This window comes from Furipterus horrens, unplaced genomic scaffold, assembly GCF_987537825.1.
Source record: "Furipterus horrens unplaced genomic scaffold, mFurHor1.1.pri manual_scaffold_5, whole genome shotgun sequence".
Taxonomy (NCBI): Eukaryota; Metazoa; Chordata; class Mammalia; order Chiroptera; family Furipteridae; genus Furipterus; species Furipterus horrens.
In genome coordinates this window covers 144,005,969-144,026,304 of record NW_028327175.1, presented here as the reverse complement: position 1 = coordinate 144,026,304, position 20,336 = coordinate 144,005,969, and the positions used below count along the sequence as shown (strand labels likewise).

The following is a 20,336-nucleotide window of genomic DNA, read 5'->3' as shown; positions in this document are numbered from 1 at the left end:
ATTGTAGGAAACTCATTTGGGTGAAGAGGAAGGGAAAGGAATAAAGGGTAGGTGGAGGGGGATAATTTGCTGCTCATTGTATCCATACTTTTCAGTGTCAATCTTAAGTCATGCAACTGATTCTCCATCTCTTATCTCTCATAAAGGAACTACAACACTAAGACAGGTAAAACATTTCAAGATACAATGTCCAAACAAGCATTTCCCAAAGCCAGTTCTGTAGAACATTATTTCTACAAACTATTAACAGATGTTACTGATTAAAGGGGTCCATAGTCAAATAAGTTTGTAAACACCAGATTCAACAAAATTAAACAGATATTTTTCAATAGTGGGACTTATCACAGTCCTTACCATTCTAATAGACTTTGAAAGTCTCCAAAAGAAGAAATGAAGGATGCTGGATTTCCCAAATATTGGGATCCCATTTCTTGGCAGACCATCTTGTGGGATTAGTGTGTCTTGGAACATGCTCTAGCCTAAGTTTATCACCGTGGTAACAGCTTTCCATAAATGAGAATTTTTCTGTCTCTGGGCAGTAACTCCCTAGGTAGTTGATAAACATGGGCCATGATGCCATCATGTTAAAACTGCCTGAGGATATTCACATCACATAGTCATGTTGCCTGTTTCCAATTCTGGGTGCTGTGTCAGGTCTAACAGAATAAACTAATTTGTTCTCAGCATAATTAGTAAGAATGTCATTTCTCCCTTTTTAAAGATTCACTAGAGATTCGACTGTTTCCAGCCTTCAGGAACTCTGCCTTCCCAGCCACAGTAGTATATGGTGTGGTTCCATGCCACTAGCTATAAACCCATAACTAATGCAGAGGCTGCCAATGATGGACTGACTCACTATGTGCCAGGCATTGCAGGAGGCACTTTCACAGCATGTGTCATTTATTCATCACAACAACCCTATGATGTAGGTTACTTTATTACTTAAATTATTTTCTAGATTAGAAAACTAAGACCTGGAGCAATTAAGCAACTTGCCCCGGGATCATACAGCTAACAAGTGGCAAATATCAAATTTGAATCCAGGTCTGGTTAAGAGCTTGTTCTTATCAACTCTGTGATACCCATGCCCCATCCTTACTCCATTCACTCCTTCATTTAACTGTCATTACTTTAGTAGCTCCTACATGCCAGGCACTGTGGGAGGAGCTAACAAGTGTACTATGTGTGTGGCAGGAGTTCCAGATGATTACTAGGAATGACAGTCTACCCTTGGGGTGCAGAGAAGACACATGTTTAGGAGACATGACCTGTAAGCTGAGATCTGAAAGTTGAGGCAGTAGTAGGCACAGGAACTGTGTATAAATAATGTATTCTCCCCGCCCCTCCCCCACTTTGTGTTGACTTTCTACCTTCCCAGAGGAATAATACTTATTTTTATCTATTTAAAACATTACCTTTTTTTGGAAAGGGCTGGAGTGAGAAACCACTAAAAGGCTGCTTCCTTTCATAGTCACTGGTTATCAGCTTTCCCATCTGCATGTTGAAGAGAAACATATGCCCAGGCCCTATTAATTATATGAAAATAATAAATGAATTACAGAGAGTGAACGAATAGCAGACACCTGCTGTATTGGAAAGAAAAAGAGCCAACTAGTTTCTTTTCCAGTGGAAAAACTATGTTTAGATCCCTCAGAGGAATCAGAGCTTTCCTGGAAAATATCTGACCATATATTATTTTAAGCCTGATTAGCCTGAAAATAGTACAATGCCACTCAGAAAAAATAAATGACAATCAGAACAGAAACTGGGGCAAAAAAATGTATGCTCTTCCCCATTGTAGCCTAAAGGTATCTGCTGAAATTCTAATTATAGTCATTCTACAGAATCTGATTTTCCTAAAACAGTTTAGCATAGACTTACCTGGAGGGCTTGTTAAAATAGATGGCTAGCTCCGAGTTTTTGCTTCAGTAGGTCTGGGGTCAAGCCAAAGTATTTGCATTTCTATGAAGTTCCAGGCTGAAGCTGATACTGCTGGTAGGAGGACCACACTCTGAGAACCATGGTCCTCTGATAATCTTCCTTTCGACTGCAGGTGTGTTTCTCTTCAGGTAACCTCTGACTGCTGACAAATTGATAATGAACAAAGTAATGTTTTTCAAGTTATGATCTCAGAGACTTTTTCATCAGTGCTAATGGATTTCACTGATATTTCATTGCCTCACTTCCTGCCAAATGATGATCAATCAGCAAACAAATTCCTATACACTAAAGAAGGAACACATTAAAATAAGCCATGTGGTGAATACTATTGTAGGAAATAAACAGTTTTTATGATACAAACTCTGACTTTCTCATTTGCCTGTTTTATGAGGCTAAATTTTCATATATCAAAATTTGCAAAATCAGGTGTAGGTGGACATCATTGCTCAAAAATGAAAGTCAATTTCAACATCTGCAGGATGAATTTCAGAACATCTAAATCATTACCATCTGAAATGCCATGCAACTAATGTGGATGATAGAAATTGGAGTGCGAATTGACTGATAATATTTGCTCATTCCATGTACATTTACTGAACAGCCCCTGTGCACAAGGCACTAGCTAGGGACTGAGTGAAAACTAGACTAAGGTGCCTCTGAAGCAGATCCTGTTCTCAGGGTGCTAACAGTCCAGGAGAGCCTCGTTGGAGGATGCACTAAAGAATAAATGCTGCAAGGACAAGAAAAGTAAAAGTCCTCATGGCCCACCTCTTACTTCTCAATTACCAAGACAGGCCATGAGGTAGAGTCAGAAGAATTAGCCCACCCGACACTGAAGGAATAGGGACCATGTTGGAATTTAATTGATTACATACCCCATGCTTCATGGTCTCGGATACCTTTATTGATTTTCTTAGCTTAGCGAGACCGTTAAGCTCTGTACAAACATTGTCATAAGAAGTCAAGGGTTGAATGCCACAGGGAGAGAGAAGAGAAGGACTGCAATGTTTTAAAGTTGTTGTTACATTACAGCACAATCATTATTCCAAAGGAAGACGGTTTCTAACTATTGAACCATGTGGTAGAGTAAAAACTCTAATTGCTCTATGGCCTTGGATCTCAGAAGATAACTGAACTTTGATGGGGAGGAGGAAAGGAGAACCTATCTCTTCTTCTGGTTCTCCCTGGCATAGGGTCTCATCCTATATTTTCTCTAGAAACTAAGCATAGGAGAAGAAAACCTGGTCTCTCAAGATACTCTCTATTGAGTAAAACTTACAGAGGTTAATGGGCATGCTACACTGCTAACAAGTTCATGTTAAACAAGTTCCCATCTTGACTTCACTCTAGGAGAAGTTTATTTTTTAAATTGAGCAAGCAACAATACACTTTAACAGTATTTTAATAATAATGCTTTATTCTATTTACAGGTGCTGTGGAAAGGGTAAAAAAAATCCGAGACTATGCTTTTGTGCACTTCAGTAACCGAGAAGCTGCAATTGAGGCTATGAAAGCTTTAAATGGGAAGGTAATGTAGGATAAAGAAAATATATGTACAGATTCCATCAAAGTTTGGTGTGGAAACTTTACTCAAAAGAACAATCCTGCAAGTCTACCTCATTCAGGCTTTCTCCATCACTGACATGGCTGTCTCAGTCCATTTAAGATGAACAAAGGAAAAGTGATGAAAAGTAATGATGAGCATGTCACTCATTTGTCCCACTTAGGGCTCATGGCATTCCTGGAGTCAAAGGGTAAGGGGTGGGGAAGTAACAGGAAACCTGAAGGAGAGAGGATTGTATAGAACGAGGCTTTTTGAGAGAAGTAGTGATCTTTGATCAAGAAGTACATCCAGGCTAAGGTAACCTCTCAGAGAAAGAGCGGGAAGAAGAAATAGCCCAAACTCACCCTTCCTCCTCCTGCCAGGATTCCCCAAGGGCCAAATCCAACCCTAATCCAGAAGGCGTGGGAGCCCTGGAGAGGACTCGATGCAGAGCACCCCAGCCCCTGGCAGAGAGGCTGGAGACCAATGGGGAGTAGATCCAGAGGGCAAATGAGGCTCTCTCAGAATAGGCCCTTCAGCTACTGTGAGACCCAGGCAGGGTATAAGAGATTCTCTAACATGTACAGAGATGTTTGAGTCCTGAGGAAAAAAGTACTAACTTCAAAATACAAAAGTAAAACTGCAAAGCAAAAATTAGTAAGTATTTAATACGTGTCTATGAAGCATTGTTTTATCATCATTGATACATTTAATAATATCATTAAAATGTTATTACTTTGAGAACAATGTGCAGGTTAGACTTTTTCAATTTGAAAGCATTCCTAAATATACATAAAGATTGCTGAAAAGGGATAATCTGAATTAAATGCTAACTCATAATTATTTATTATATGATTATCAAATTAAGTGGTAATTTATGATTAATTTATAAACAGCAGAAAACAATGGAATAATTACAATGAAAAACTATTCAAATTTTCCCAATTTTTAAAGCTATATATGTATTTATAGCTAGATATGTTGATAAAAGTGGGCATATATATTCTGCAATTAAATATATATTTGATATTATTGTTAAGTATAAACTAAATATAATTATAGTTAACTACAATATGGTATGGGAAAATAAAAAATAAGTTTGCATAGAAACTATGAAGGTTTTTGAGTATGCATGTGGATACTTAGGGTTAATTTGTTAAACATTGTGAGACTTTGAAGTCTTTGTGCAGTAGAATAAATGATCATATGTACAATTTAGGGAAATAAACTTACTAAGAGTTGAAATTTTATAGAGTAGGAAGAGAGGTATAATTAGAACTAGTTAAAAAGTTACTACAGTCACCCAAATGGGAGAAAAAAGTCTTGAACTAGGGTGGGAATGGAATGTAGAAGAGAGCTCTACATAGGACTATGGGGCAGGGTGAGGGGTGAATTCAAAGAACCCAGGAACTGATTATATATAGGGGTGAGAAAGAAGAATGAGTCATTATAGGTTTTCAATATGGGAAACTAGGGTAATACTGTTAGGGAAACCAGGAAGGAAAGCATATTTGAAGAGAAAAGTGACAAATTGAGCTTTGGATGTAATTCTCCACCTACTCTATAAATATTTGTGGATATTGATAATGTGCAAGAAATTTTTCCGGGCTTGGGCTATACAGATTAATGAGCTATTGTCTTAGCTCTTGAAATGTCTAAACCAACTAACTAAAATACAATGTTGAGTTTAAAACTCTGTTGGAGTGACAGGAATGCAAAACAAAATCTATTACAATAAGAAACTTGACTTTCAGTATGTAATCATTTTATTACAAACATCTCTTGATAGGAAATTGCTTATAAGCAGAGATCTATTTGGGTTTCTCATCTGAAAGAAAGGACTGATGACATAAAGAATCCCATATCCAAGTTTACCTCATTCCTTTAATACTCCATTTCTTCTAATTACATCAATGGTAATATAACATAGTTAAATACCAGATGGATTGTCTCTCTCAGTGTGTTTCATCTATCATATTTGACACCGACTCCTGGTGTCATTGGTTTTACTATGTTTTACTATTTTCCAGGAGAACTGAATTGACCATCCAAGGAGCTCTAGTCTTCAATAGTCTTAAAAGTCTCATGCTCCTAATACAATCACTTCCCCCAAAATTGTAATGCAAAAGAAGTGACTAAAAATTTGGGTAGGTATATAGAACCAAGGATAAGTTGCCCAAGAGGCTGAACAAAATGCTCTGGATCACTGTGAAGTACAAACTTTATCCAGCAGACTTCAATGATCCAGAAACCATTGAATTGCTCACGACATCAGATAATAAGGCTGCACACTCAGCTACTATGAAAGGGAATTTTTGCAGTAACATTTTATATCATTATTTTCTTTATATAAAATAGTAGCACATCATATACTTATTAGAAAGAAGCCACAAAAGCTTTATCACAACACCTTGTCCCTTTGATAAGAAATACATTGATTTATTAAGTATTTGTTGAGAGCCATCTTTGTCTCTTGTGTATGCCAGTGGTACCTAGAAGTGAGTCAGACATGTAGATTTACACACAGCTATTATTTTTAACTATTATCTTCAGCTATTATCCAGAGTTGTTTGCAATGTCAAAAATTTCTGTCAGAATAGTGCCACTTCAGTAATTCTTGAGGACAAGTTTTATGGAGTGCCTGACTTGAGAAACCTCAATACTGTCCCACCATTTTTGTTTGGTAGTTCCCAACTGTTCAGCAGACCAAATGCTTACTTCACAAGGAAGTACAAATGGGAGATAATGTAATAGCCTCATAGATTCCTCTTGCCTGAGTCAGGCCCCACTTTTAAGCCTCTCCTCCTTCCCAATGAAAACTTACTTATTGAGTATTACTCTAAAGAGCAAGACATTTAGCTGGCTTGCAGCCAGAAAGGCCTAACTGGGCTTCCCATACAAAAATGTTAATAATTGATAAGATCTCTTTATTCACCTTCACTGTACTCTTCTAGGTAGTAGAGATTATGTTCTACCCATATAATCTAAAATGTCTTCGAATTATATAAGTACATAAATACATAATTTAAAACATATATCACATCAAAATATTGCATAATTCTCTGTCTCAGTGACTGTATTCAGATAGTCATAACCAATAAGTTAATGGATAGTGGCCAATTAACTGTGAAAACCTGTTGGCAGCTTATATGCAACTTATCAACAAAATTATATTGAAAAAAATTTAACTTACATACAAACACCAACCTATAAAGAGACAAGATACATATAATTGAAACAGTCAGTACACACAGCAGCCAAAGGTGAACACAGAAGAAATGCATTATGAGGGCTCAGCCACACTGGTTTGTCTTCATATCTTCTCATGTTGCTTTTTTTTTGCCCTCTACAACAGGTGCTGGATGGTTCCCCCATTGAAGTGACCCTGGCCAAACCAGTGGACAAGGACAGTTATGTTAGGTATACCCGAGGCACAGGTGGCAGGGGCACCATGCTGCAAGGAGAGTACACCTACTCTTTGGGCCATGTCTACGATCCTACCACAACCTACCTTGGGGCTCCTGTCTTCTACGCTCCCCAGGCCTACACAATTCCTAGCCTTCATTTCCCAGCCGCCAAAGGCCACCTTGGCAACAGGGCCATTATCCGAGCCCCTTCTGTTAGAGGTAATGCTAATCAGCTCTTGCCTCCAAATAACTCCATAATTTTAAATGATTTGTATTGCAACAGCCTTAGACAAATTGGATGGGTCTGCTGGGAGGAAAGGACTTGAAAATTGTTTGTTAAAAATCAAGTATTATATCAATAGTTTTCCTTCCATAGGAATCTTTTTTCACATTACAACTGGTTATTGAGAAAACTTGATCACAACATTGTACAGATGAGTCTATGCACACATTTGATCTTTGCCTGGATCCATGAAATTTGAACAAACTAAATCTGAGGGCCACAATTGTTAGCTTCTCTCATTTATGAGTGAATGACCACATTGCAGTCATATGTGACTTGTTACAAAACTTCAAGGTGAGAGCAGTATGGTCCAATGAAAACCAATTACCTCAAATAGCAAAAACATGTCAAGGCACTTGTTTATTTGATACTGACTCAGTGGCATCATCTTTAAGTAAATCACAAATTATCATAAATATATTCTAACATATGTAAGATGCTCTCATCTATCTCCCCAAGCAATGGTGTTGTCTTCTAGAAAGGCACACTATTCCGGAAATCAGCTTATTTCTTTTTAATGTGGGTAACTGTGTAGTAAAGCACAAATAGAAGAGAAAGAAACAAAAACTCAGTATGACCGTGAAACCATAAACCTTTCCTTTTGAATCCTATAAAAATTCCAAATGTCCAAGCAGTTTTCTGAGTGCAGTCAGTTCAATCAATATTGAAAATAAGGGAAAACAATCTTTTGTACTCCCAAGAAACTATTTTATCGCTGTTTAACGGGATTCTTCAGAGTAGTTGTGCTAGAATGTGGCTAATACCAACAGAATCCTAGTTCTGCCTTCTGAATATGACACTGAACTAGGCAATTCAACAACAAACTATGTATTTAAGTCTATTCTTGGGTTTGACTTAGAAGCAAACAGGCATGTCCAGATTACTTTGGAAACATTGGTTTTACTATATTTCACTATTTTCCAGGAGAACTGAATTGACCATCCAAGGAGCTCTGGTCTTCAACAGTCTTAAAAGTCTACTGCTCCTAATACAATCACTTGCCCCAAAATTGTAATGCAAAAGAAGTCATTAGGATTTCCTTCAGGATAATCAGTCTACATGATGACAAATTATGTCATTAAAACATTATGCATTTATTATCTAAAATCACATCATTAAACAATTCATATATTAAATATAAATTGTCAACCAGTTGTAATGTAAGATAAAAACAAACTCTACTCCAAGGGGGAAAAATACCTGTCTTATAATAAGAAAAAAAATCAGTGGATGATATTCATGGATGAAGGGTAATCCATTTAACATTTTTATCTTTATGTCACCAATAGGAAATCAATGTAGCAATGTGAAAAACAAAAAATCAAAAGGAATCTATTAATGAAACTCAATGGAAATTTAAGCCTCACATTGACAGAACAGAATGTAGAAAATGGTGAATTTAAAATGCTTTCTAAATATTGGTTTTCCAACAGATCATTGGAAATAAAATTATTGGAAAAGCTAGAATTCATTTTTGATTTACTGATCAATGACAAAATACAGGACTGATTTTAATGCATTTGGTCATTTCATGTTGGGATGTTTCTAAAAATCATCTTCCCAACATTTATTATTCTACAGAAAATGTCAACAAAAGGTTAACTGAATGCAGAAATTGCAAAATTTTTCTCTGTACCAAAGTTTTTAAGTTGCTCATGTACTTATCAATAACTTTGATAGTATTACTTTCTTCCACAGATAGTTAAAAAAAAAAAAAATACACCCCTGGTGAACTCTATGTTGAATTTCATTACATTACAGTTTTCTACCCATCTTCAGGGCAATAATCAATGTGACCTGGGCTAACTTTTCCATTACAGTAAGATTCAGGGTGATTTTCTGGTGGTTTGATTCAGTTTAATGCCTTCTTACATTCCTAGAAATTTACATGAATGTACCTGTAGGGGCTGCGGGAGTTAGAGGACTGGGCGGCCGTGGCTACTTGGCATATACAGGCCTGGGACGTGGATATCAGGTCAAAGGAGACAAGAAAGAAGACAAACTCTATGATCTTTTACCTGGAATGGAACTCACCCCCATGAATCCTGTTACCTTAAAACCCCAAGGAATTAAACTTGCCCCCCAGGTAGGTGATGTTGTTCTGGAGATAGTTTCTTTAAGTTGAGCCAGAGTCCATTATTCACCTTTCATCAAATGGTTTGACTTGATCCCTACTTGGGTTATGGTTTTGTTTTGTCTTGTTTTTTTCTCTTACACAGATAAGTGACCAACATAATGTGCTGTTTGAGAATGCTGCATGCTGAGGGCCATTGTTCCATTGTAGACTGTGGTGTTTTGGTTTTTTTTTTTAATTATAAAGTATGGTACCTGAAAGAATTTTGCACTGAAATGCAACGATCCTGAGAGCTATTGAGAATTATCAACCAATACCTTAAATAAAATAATATGAAGCAAAGACCTTAGTTCAAAATAAATGCCAGATGTGTGTGAGCCAGGTTAGTTAGCAAATGAAGGGTATTCATGACAGTGTATGAATAGACTATTTAGGACATGTTTTCTTGGAAACATGATATTATTACTCATATTAACTATAACATGCCATCAGTTATATCAAATTAAGTTTTCCACTGTGGTTATATTTGCACAGCAGCATTATGATGAGTTTTTATTACTATCATTTCAAGGTTCTAATTTTCCAGGTCTCTGAATGAAGTTGTGGTTTTAATTACAGGAAAACTAAAAGTGAAAAAAAATGTTTTAGTGTGGAAACTGAATAACAAACATGGTTAAAAATAACACCAAACTGATTCTATGGTAATCTTTACACTCTTCCCTCAGCAGATCTCTGCGACACTTCCGCTGAATAACCAATGCCCATTTGTCAAGAGTTATAGTTTGTATGTTCCAAAGGGAATTTTCCTACTCTCACCCAAAAGGCATAAGCCCCAAATTTATGGAAGTAGCCTATGACTGCACTCAAGTAGAAAACTTGGTTTTCTAAAAGCTCCTCTTGAGGTTTTTTTTGTTTGTTTGTTTGTTTGGTTTTTTGTTTGTTTGGTTTTTTGTTTGTTTGTTTGTTTTGGGGGGGATTACTGGCTTTCTTATACACACAGATTAGTACAGCTAAGGTTTTTGTTAATTCTACCCAATTAAAAAAAATAGTGCCTATCAGAATGGTAAACAGCAATCATTTGTTTGTTCAAAAACCATTTATTAGGCAGACTTTATGCACCAACTATTTTGCTAGGTTCTGGGGATAAAAAGTCAAATATAACACAATCCTTGCCATCAAAAATTACATGGCACAGAAAAAGGAACCCAATTAAAAAAATGAGAAAAAGACCTGAATAGACATTTTTCCAAAGGAGATGTATAAATGCTCAACAGATTTTTAAAAATGAAGAACTCCTGCCATTTGCAGTATGGATGGACCTTGAGTATTCTGAGTCAGTCAGGCAGAAAGAAAATACTGTACAATCTCACTTTACATGTGGAATCTTAAAAAATAAACTAACCAAATTCAAAAAAAGAGATCAGATTTGTGGTTACCAGAAGTGTATGGATGGTGGGGAAGGGGGAATAGGAGGAAGATGGTCAAAAGATACAAACTTTTCATTCTAAGATAAATAAGTACTAGGCATGTAGTGTACAACATGATGACTATAATTAATACCACTGTATGATATATATGCAAGCTGTTAAGAAAATAAATCCTAAGAGTTCTTATCACAAGGAAAGTATTTTCTTTCCTTTTTCTTCTTTTTCTTGTTACTGTATCTAAATGAGATGATAGATGCTAACTAAACATTATGGTAATCATTTTATAATACATGTAAGTCAAACCATTATGCTGTATACCTGAAACTCATACAATGATATTTGTAAATTTTATCTCAGTAAAACTGGGAAAAAATTGTATGGCAATTCAATGAGAGGTTATTGACAAGTACACAGATAATTATAATAAAATCTATCAAGTGCCATTAAGTCTGGACTCAGAACTTTGCTCAGAAAATGCAAAGCAAGTCATCCAATCTCCCTTGGCTTAAGACTTAAAATAAGGAACCTAATTAAAATACTGGAAAAACTAGAAGTCTTCTAAGAAGATTAAAAATGATGATAATCATAAATTCTATAGCATGAGTAATGGCCTCTGCTTTTCATATCAAACCCAGGTTATAAATTGGTCAAGGTATTTATTAAGATGTGAGTAACCATCCCCCCATCAACCAATGCAAATTCTTTAATTAATTTGTCCCTGAATTTCTGCGACTAATGCTTAGAAACTGAAGGTCATGGCACCACCACCACCACCCCAACACGAATGGAGCCTTAACAACTCCACTATGTGATCTTCCAACAAAAAGAGCAGAGGGTCAGGTACTGCCCTGCAGCATCAATAGTTAGAGCTGCTACTCCGTTAGCATGTATTTACTCAATGGACATAAACAGAATATCTGCCAGTTAAAGCAATTTACTACTGTCCAAGAACTTTAGAGAATGCTTTGTAGATGACAAGAGTGGTTACAAAAGTGAAAATATTAAGAGAAAAAGTTAATAGAGAAGACACAAGCAATCTGTAAATTTAATAAACTGGAAAATGTTATGCTGTTGTCCCTGTATTGGTGTTAAAACAAATGAGAGAAGCTCCGCAGAGCCATCCTGGGACACTGTTCTGTCCCAAAAAGGTTTTTTTCTTTTTGAGATGTATGCCCTATTTTGCACACTTTACTGAGTCTGCTGACTAATGGGAGCACTGGGGAATGTGGACCATCAAAAATGGCTTCAGGATGAAGAAAATATGTGCCTTTAGACATGATTTGGTCTGGAGTAATTATAGAAAAAAAAACATGCAGAAAGATGCTATCAATCAGATTATTGTAAAAATAATCAGAAATGTTTGGCCAAAAACATTGCCAGTGTCAACTCTTACCTATTCGTCGTCGGCAGCCGTCCGTCTCGAGAGACGATGGTGTGTAGCTTCTTAAGAGTCTATCTGCACCGCCGAGAATGGTTGTGCAGTCCGACTCGGGAGTGACACGGTATCTGTCTCCTCCCGTGTTGAATCGACATCTTACGATAACGCTGGAGTGGCCTCTCCAGTGAAGCTGAAGCTACAGAGCCTGGGCAGGGTGATATGGAGGGTCTGCTGTTGCCCATGCAGCAGACCCCCCTCTCTTCGCAGCTGAAGGGTCCAAGGGAAAGACGGAGTCAATACAGCTTGGCTTCAGGTGCGCCGCAGGAGTTGCCGGTGTTGACTACAACGTCAAACCGCCTTAGGGACTCCGGCTCCGGATTTTCTGTCGGGGTTTACTCCCTTAGCCTTTCCCCTGAAGAGGTATTCCGCAAGGCAGCGGAGGTTTTTGAAATCAGAGTTTTCCTTCTCTGATATGCCCTGACTGGAAGATCGAACCAGCGACACTTAGCTCGCAGGCCGACGCTCAATCCACTGAGCCAAACCAGCCAGGTTCTTACCTATTAATGCTCATCAATAAATACTAACTCATTAAACTTTAAAACTCTTTATGAAAATGTGAAGTTAAATCCTATGATAGAGATCACGAAATAAGAATATACTGTATTTTTAGGTTATTTTTTCTAAGCCATTATAAACAGAAGGATTAAGGATAATTATGTGTAAATCCAGCCAGACAGTGCTAGAATATCAATTTCTTTAAATAGGGATAAATATATCAAACAAATGATAAAATTAAACTATTGGTAAAAGTTACAGCTAATGGACTAAACTAAAAGCATATTAGAATAAATGGTGTGAAGACGATTTTTATAAATTAATAAACCTAACATTTTAAATGGAGTTCAAATTGAGCTCATCTTAAAATTTAAGGGTCATTAAACCACGTGGCATTTTATATCTTCTTATATTAGCTTAAACTCTGAGGGGCAGAGTTTAAAAATATGAAAGCTGGTTAAATAGTGCAAGTGTGACATTTGAAAGGGAAATCTTTTTTTTTTTTTTTCTTTTTACTCTCGTAGATATTAGAAGAAATTTGTCAGAAAAATAACTGGGGACAGCCAGTATATCAGCTGCACTCTGCCATTGGACAAGATCAAAGACAACTATTCTTATACAAAATAACCATTCCCGCTCTGGCCAGCCAGAATCCTGCAATGTGGGTAACTTCTCCAAATTTCTAATCATGTAGATTTTAGAGTAAGAGACTCATAAATTAAGTGTATTTTAATGCAACCTAAATAAAATAAATATTCAAGTCTACTACCCACTCATTTTCATTAAATGCAAACGTTGAAATGTAGAGGTGGGATGCATGTGTCAGCTATGAGACCGAATCTCAAAGCCCCCAAATTCTGTACAGACAATGAAGACCTGGTAGCATAATCAACCAGTGGAAAACTGCAGAGGTAACAGTTAATAAAAATGAACATTATAACCCATTATTTTATCTATGTAGTATTTAGGTTGAACCATATGAAATAGCCATTTTAAATGCTCTGTCATTTAAATTTGGAACCAAAGATACAACCTCTCTGTTAGGGGCTGTTACCTTCTCAATTTTACCTTGAGTCTGCATTTCCACATTAATTTGGGATCCACAGTTTTTGCACGTACTTTAGAAAATCCACTTCAGTGGTTGCAAGTATGCTCCAAGAATGACACCAGCCACCAATGTTCTAGGTCAATTCACAGATATTTCTACATGCATATGTATTTAGAACTTTAATAGCGAAGAGAATAAATATAGGCAAACAAAATTCTATTATCCTAGCATCTTCAAAAGCTAACAGCACCTTAGACTTTTACTGTCTCAGTAGCATAAATTTAAAACGCCTGTCCTAACCATGCTTTCCAGCCACCCCTTCACACCTCCGAAGCTAAGTGCCTATGTGGACGAAGCAAAGACGTACGCAGCCGAGTACACCCTGCAGACCCTGGGCATCCCCACCGATGGAGCCACCACGCCGACTGCAGTGGCTACTGCCGCTTCTGCTGCTGCCTTTCCAGGTATGAAAATGCTAGGCCAGGTTGGAAGAGGTGAGGCCGGTCATAGAATGGAGGTGAAATCAGCGCCGGGTCACCCCCAGCCTGACCCTGGCCATAGCCGCCGTTGTCACCGCCATCCCCGCCGCTGTCACGGGGAGGAGGGCCACGATCCAGAGGACCAGAGCACTTGAGAAAACTGTTTATTGGTAGTTTAAGCTTTGAAACTACAAATGATAGTTTAAGAGAACATTCTGGAAAATGGGGCACACTCACAGATTGTGTGGTGATGAGACAGCCCCAAACAACACATTCCCGGGGCTTCGGTTTCGTGACTTCCTCTTGTGTCGAAAGGTGGATGCAGGGATGTGTGTTGGACCCCACAAGGTTAATGGGTGTATAGTGCAACCAAAGAGAGCTGTTTTGAGAGAGGATTCTGTAAAGCCTGGTTCCCATCAAACAGCGAAGAAAATATTTGTTGGTGGTATTAAAGAAGATACAGAAGAATATCATTTGAGAGACTACTTTGAAAAGTATGGCAAGATGGAAACCATAGAGGTGATGGAAGTTGGGCAGAGTGGCAAAAAAAGAGGATTTGCTTTTGTAAGTTTTGTTGATCATGATGCAGTTGACGAAATTGTTGTTCAGAAATACCACACTATTAATGGGCATATTTGTGAAGTGAAAAGGGCCCTTTCTAAACAAGAAATACAGCCTGCTGGATCACAAAGAGGTGCTGGAGGTGGATCTGGCAACTTTATGGGCCATAGAGGAAACTTCGGAGGTGGTGGCAGGAACTTTGGCCACGGTGGAAACTTTGGTGGAGGAGGAGGCTATCCTGGAGGTGGCAGCAGAGGTAGTTATGCAGAGGTAGTTATGCAGAGGCAATGGGGGGATATAATGGATTTGGAGGTGATGGTGGCAACTGTGGTGATGGTCCCCATCATAGCAGTATAGGAGGCTGTGGTGGTGGTAGAGGACCGGGATTGGAAACTAAGGTGGTGGAGGATATGATGGTTACAATAAAGGGGGAAATTTTGGTGGTAACTACAGTGGTGGGGGAAACTATAATGATTTTGGAAATTACAGTGGACAATGGCAATCAAATTATGGACCCATGAAGGGGGACGGTTTGGATGGAAGAAGATCAGGCAGCCCCTGTGGTGGTGGTTTTGGATCTGGTGGTGGAAATGGTGGATATGGTAGCAGGAGGTTCTCACACTCAGCAGGAAAGGGTTACAGTTCTCAGCAGGAGAGAGAGCGAGGAGTTGTCAGGAAAGCTGCAGGTTACTTTGAGATGTCGTCCCAAATGCATTAGAGGGCCTGTAAAAATCTGCCACAGAAGGAATGATGATCCACAGTCAGAAAAGTTACTGCAGCTTTAACATGGAAACCCTTCTTGTTCAGGACGTCAGAGCCACAGTTGACAGAAAGTGCAGCGATTGGTTAATGCAGTGCAGTGTCAATTAAATGTACATTCCTGAGGTCTTTTATCTGTGGTAGCTTTGTCTTTGTCTTTTTCTTTTCATTACACCAGGTATGTTGCCCTGTAAATTGTGGTAGTGGTACCAGGAATAAAAAAATTAAGGAATTTTTAACTTTTCAATATTTGTGTAGTTCAGTGTTTCTACATTTTAGTACAGAAACTTGAACTAAATGCAGTATTGGTGTTTTCTTGTGAATTAAGTAAATTTACTTGTGAATTTCAAGTAAAGGTCATTGTTGCTCACTATTTTGTATAAATTTTGCTAAAGTTAACTGTAAAGAAACACCTGCTGATTTGCATTTTAAGGGGAATCTATTCTCCCCATTTTCCAAACCATGAAACGAATGGACTCTGACATGTGGAGTGAATAGATACTTATATGTTTGCATTGTGTGTTTTAGATAAATAGAATTGGGTAATTAAATTAGCACATTTTCCACTTTAATAGCATTAAGATTTATTTTCAAGTGAAAAAAAAATCTCAAAATTTCTAAAAGAAAATATTGGGCCAGAAATGGCACCCTGCAGAGAGTGTTTGGGAAGCCCTTCTTGGTACCATGGACTCGTAGAGTTGTTTGTAAGCCCCACCTATGCCATCTGTGGCCAAAAAGAACTTGCCAAATAAATGAACCATTAAAGTATGAGGCAAGAGAATGGAGCTGGGCAGCAAAACTTGGGTCTGGTCTTGGCTCAGCTTCAATACCTGTGTGATCTTGTATGAGTCAGTCTCTCTGCAATTGACTAGCTTTGGTGTGGTTTGGTTTGGTTTTTACTTTTAGTAAGGGAATTTGAAACTACCTATTAATAGCTGATGCTTATTTGAGCTTACTGTGTGCCAGGCACTCACCTAAATCCCCAGCGTGCTTTATGTTATCTCAGTAATGCTCATGATGCCACAAGGGATAGGTTCCATCACAATGGCCATTGCACATATGAAGAAACCAAGTTCTAGAAAGACGAAGTCATTTAGCCATGGTCAATCAGCATTTAAGAAATCCTTGCATTCCCTCCCCAAATCCAATCTTCAATTTTACTTTTATTGCTTTGATTTTTAAAAGAAATGTGTAGATCACACTTTTCTTAAATTATTTTAAGTCAAAAGCTAGAGTAGGGGAAGAGATTCTTTCAGTATGTATACGATCAGGCCTCATTTTATCTGTTCTATAATTTTGATCTGGGGCATATGCTGATTGCTTAAAATACAGTTTACCTCTAGATCAACAACCTTTCAGGGTCAAATTTAAAAAACTTTTCCCCATTTATTATGTACCTATACAAAATGCTGATAATTAAAAAGAAATTAAATCTTTAGAGAGGGGACCCTTTGGAAATTTTTTCTCACCATTTAGTTTGAGTAACTCCATTCCTTTTTTAATAATAAAAGTTTGTTTCTTTTAAATAAATTTGTCATTCTGACTTGTCATTGTGTTCATATTTCCCCACAAACCCAAATCAGATAGTCCTGACTAGACATAGAAATATGACATTCTTATTGATTAATTCATACATTGGTTATATTAAGGTGTGAGAATTCTATAACCCTCACATTCATAACAACTAAGGTTAACTCTCATTTTCTTTATTTCTCAAAATTTGTGAATCTGTCCTCCACTCTGGCAGGTGAGGATGAAACTAATGTTTCACACACAAATGTGACCTCAATTCCAGCTTTGTTCTGTAGAAAGAGAAGATGTGTGGAGCGCCCCTGAGAGGTTACCAAGGCAACAGCTTCCTCTGCGGAGGGCAAGGTCTCCCCGGAGCTGTAGTGGGGCCATCAACCCTGCGCTTGCATTCCATAAAATAAGGTGTTAACATGTCTGTCCACTGGGGACATATGCCAGGACTTCTCAGTTCTTGCAGAAAGTGGAACCTCTGTTTTGCTGAAAGCTGTACCCCAAAGACCCCTAACAAATGTACTATAAAAATAAATGACCCACTGTCAGGAGAATTTTAAAGTTTGCTTTCACATTGAGAAGGGTTTGCTTTTTTCCAAGAATGTTGTATCTCACCCTCACTTCTATTAGATCTTACAAGAAGTAAAAAAAAAATAGGGCATGACAGTTGTCTTGGGAATGCCTAAGAATTTGAGAACCTCTCATAATTTGACTGTAGAATCAAGCAGAGAATAATAAGCCTCAAGGAAGAATCTGTTTGAAATACAAATGTTCTAGTACCTAAAAAACAAGCCAAATTGCAAAAGAAAACTCAGAATCCCTAAAGATAAAATCTATACTTCACACACATTACTTACTCATTTACTTACTTTAGATACACTGTTTCCAAAATCATGAAAGTAATTGTTAACACATTTCTCATATCCTTGGGAAATGTACCAAACTTCACTAGTGCATTACTCAGCATTAAACTGCCCCAAGTGCGGGAGCCAAGGAGTGGATTCAATATTTTAAAAAATAGTCCAGCCAGCTTCCTGCCACCACCTCCTGAGAAGCCACCAGAAAGAAATCAATGTGTCTGGGGTTGGGCAGACTTCCACAGCACGTAAACAAAATGGGTTTTTCTTTCTTTAAGTCTGATTCTCGTTCATGGCTTAAGTATACGTTTCCCTTTTTCTTGTTATCTTTTACAATTTTTGGATCATCTCAGCAAAACCCAGGTTTTGGTCTCAAACATTAACCAGGTAATATTGCTCTTAAATAAGAGCTGCTATGCTTTCTTCTTCAAAAGTGAATATTAATCAACTAAGCATAATGCTAAGGTGAGAGCACATGATGATTCCTTACCAGTCCCTTGGTTCCTGAGGGTGAGGACTAGCATCCAAATACACCAAAGACAAATGTGATTTGCCCTTCAAGATTAGGTCTAAATGTGGTCAGTCCAGGTATTTGCTTTCATGGTGCTTTACTATAAAAACATGCTAAAACTTTAAATATTTCTTCTACTGATGTGCCCAGTCCTTACACATACTTCTTGGGTGAAGGCAATGTATTTTAACATTTCATTTAGGGGGGGGTGGTGCAGCAGAAGCAGACCCACGGAACCCCATCCCCCCTCCCTGCCCCCTTTATACATTCTGAGACCCTCTGGAAAAGCTCTGAATCTCATGCTTTAACCAACTCAGCATCCTGTTAAATTTCCATTTCTTGAACTCTTGCCCCATTGTTTCTAATTCTCTTAAGAGTGAAGTGATTCTGTCACAGGTGCTTGACCTCCCTTGGAGGAACGCTGCCCCTAATGAACGAGTCCCTTTGGAGCACCTTTTAAAATGTACAGACGAGAATATGTACCTATTCCCCAAGAAGACAGCAAGCCAAAAGGAAGCAAACTGGAGTCCCTTTCCTGACGTTTTCTCTGCCTCTCCCTCCAGGATACGCCGTCCCTAACGCAGCTGCCCCCGTGTCCGCAGCCCAGCTCAAGCAAGCGGTGACCCTCGGACAAGACTTAGCCACATATACAACCTATGAGGTCTACCCCACTTTTGCAGTGACTGCCCGAGGGGATGGATATGGAGCCTTCTGAAGATACCTCTTTTTTTTTTTTTTTTTCCATTTAAAAATAAGACACAAAACTATATAGAAAAAATAAACCTCTCAGTCCCCTAATGACCACACGTCATACTTTTCCTCATGTGATGCCTTTCCTGAGACTGTATGGCTTATACTACTGTAGAATCGTGATAGGAGAACATTATTCCTAATTCATCCAAATGTTAAGGAGCCTTTTTTCTAACAGAAAAGAGCCACTGTCCCCAGAAGTTGTTCTTCCAAGGTTGCTGAGTGTCTTGGGAGTATGTTTACAAACCCTGACAGCATTGAGGGAGCTCTTTTAGCCAGCATGAGTTCAAGGACTGAGCAGACGTCAGAAGTCAGTAACAACAAAGAGAGCCAAGTCAACTCCAGAGTGTTAACCCTGGCTTGCAGCTGCTTTGTGATGCCCAAAGTCACAAAAGGCAGAGGAAGGTGAGGGTGCTTTTCATAGTGTTCCTCATTACACACCACATGGGGCACGTTCACGGGCTGGAGCTCTGGAAAGACTGAAGTTTGATGAAGTCACCCTCACTGAAGTCTGAAAATTCCATCCAGTTAATTTGTCATAGGTCAGGCTCTTCCTGACCCCTGCAATCTGAGGAAACTTCCTGGAAATTGACATGGTATCTTGCAGACATAGTTAAAGCAATCCAGGCCTATTGTTTATTAAATTCATTAGCCCACCACTTTTTCCCTAGAAGTCCTGCCCTTCCCAAGGAGCCCCACAACACAATCATCATTCCAATTTGAAATGACTTTTTCTCATTTTAAGCATTTGACCCGTCAATATAGATTTATTTTCCTTTCAGTCTTATTTTGCTCTTTTCTAATATCTTAAAAAAGTAAACCACATATACAGACTATCACCTATGATACATTTGGCTGTTCAGCAAATTGGCTGAAATGTCATCTCAAACAGAGAGAAGTGAAGACTTACCCTTACTTCTTTATCTTTTTGCAATATCTGGACCACCATCCAGCATTCAGAGTAAGTTATACTAACTTAGTTCAGACTTGGGCTTATTAACCTGTTTATATTAAATCTGCCAAGAAATCCTCTACCTTTCCTTCGTTTTACTTCCAGTAAGTCTCAGACGGCTTCAGTGTACCTGAATGCTTTGGTCTTGGAGACATCACAGAAAACCTTACTATGTCACTGCTAATTAGAAGCTGATTCTTCAGAAACTCAGCAACAGTGTTAGTTACCAGAAGCCCTTAGAGCTGGGGTCCTCTTCCTCAGGAACATCTAATAGGGGTAAGGGTGCTACA

At 38.2% G+C, this 20,336-nt stretch overlaps 1 protein-coding gene across 1 annotated transcript in view; it reads left to right on the top strand.

The window, feature by feature from the left end:
* A1CF (APOBEC1 complementation factor) overlaps window positions 1-19,875 on the top strand; it is a 78,559-nt gene extending 58,684 nt beyond the window's left edge. The window contains exons 7-12 of the mRNA XM_090278039.1: window positions 3,372-3,469; window positions 6,840-7,110; window positions 9,055-9,260; window positions 13,133-13,269; window positions 13,969-14,120; window positions 18,908-19,875. Of these exons, the coding sequence (XP_090134165.1) occupies window positions 3,372-3,469; window positions 6,840-7,110; window positions 9,055-9,260; window positions 13,133-13,269; window positions 13,969-14,120; window positions 18,908-19,059 (1,016 nt within the window). The 3' untranslated portion in view covers window positions 19,060-19,875. The remainder of the gene's footprint in view (window positions 1-3,371; window positions 3,470-6,839; window positions 7,111-9,054; window positions 9,261-13,132; window positions 13,270-13,968; window positions 14,121-18,907) is intronic.
* Window positions 19,876-20,336: the final 461 nt, after the last annotated feature.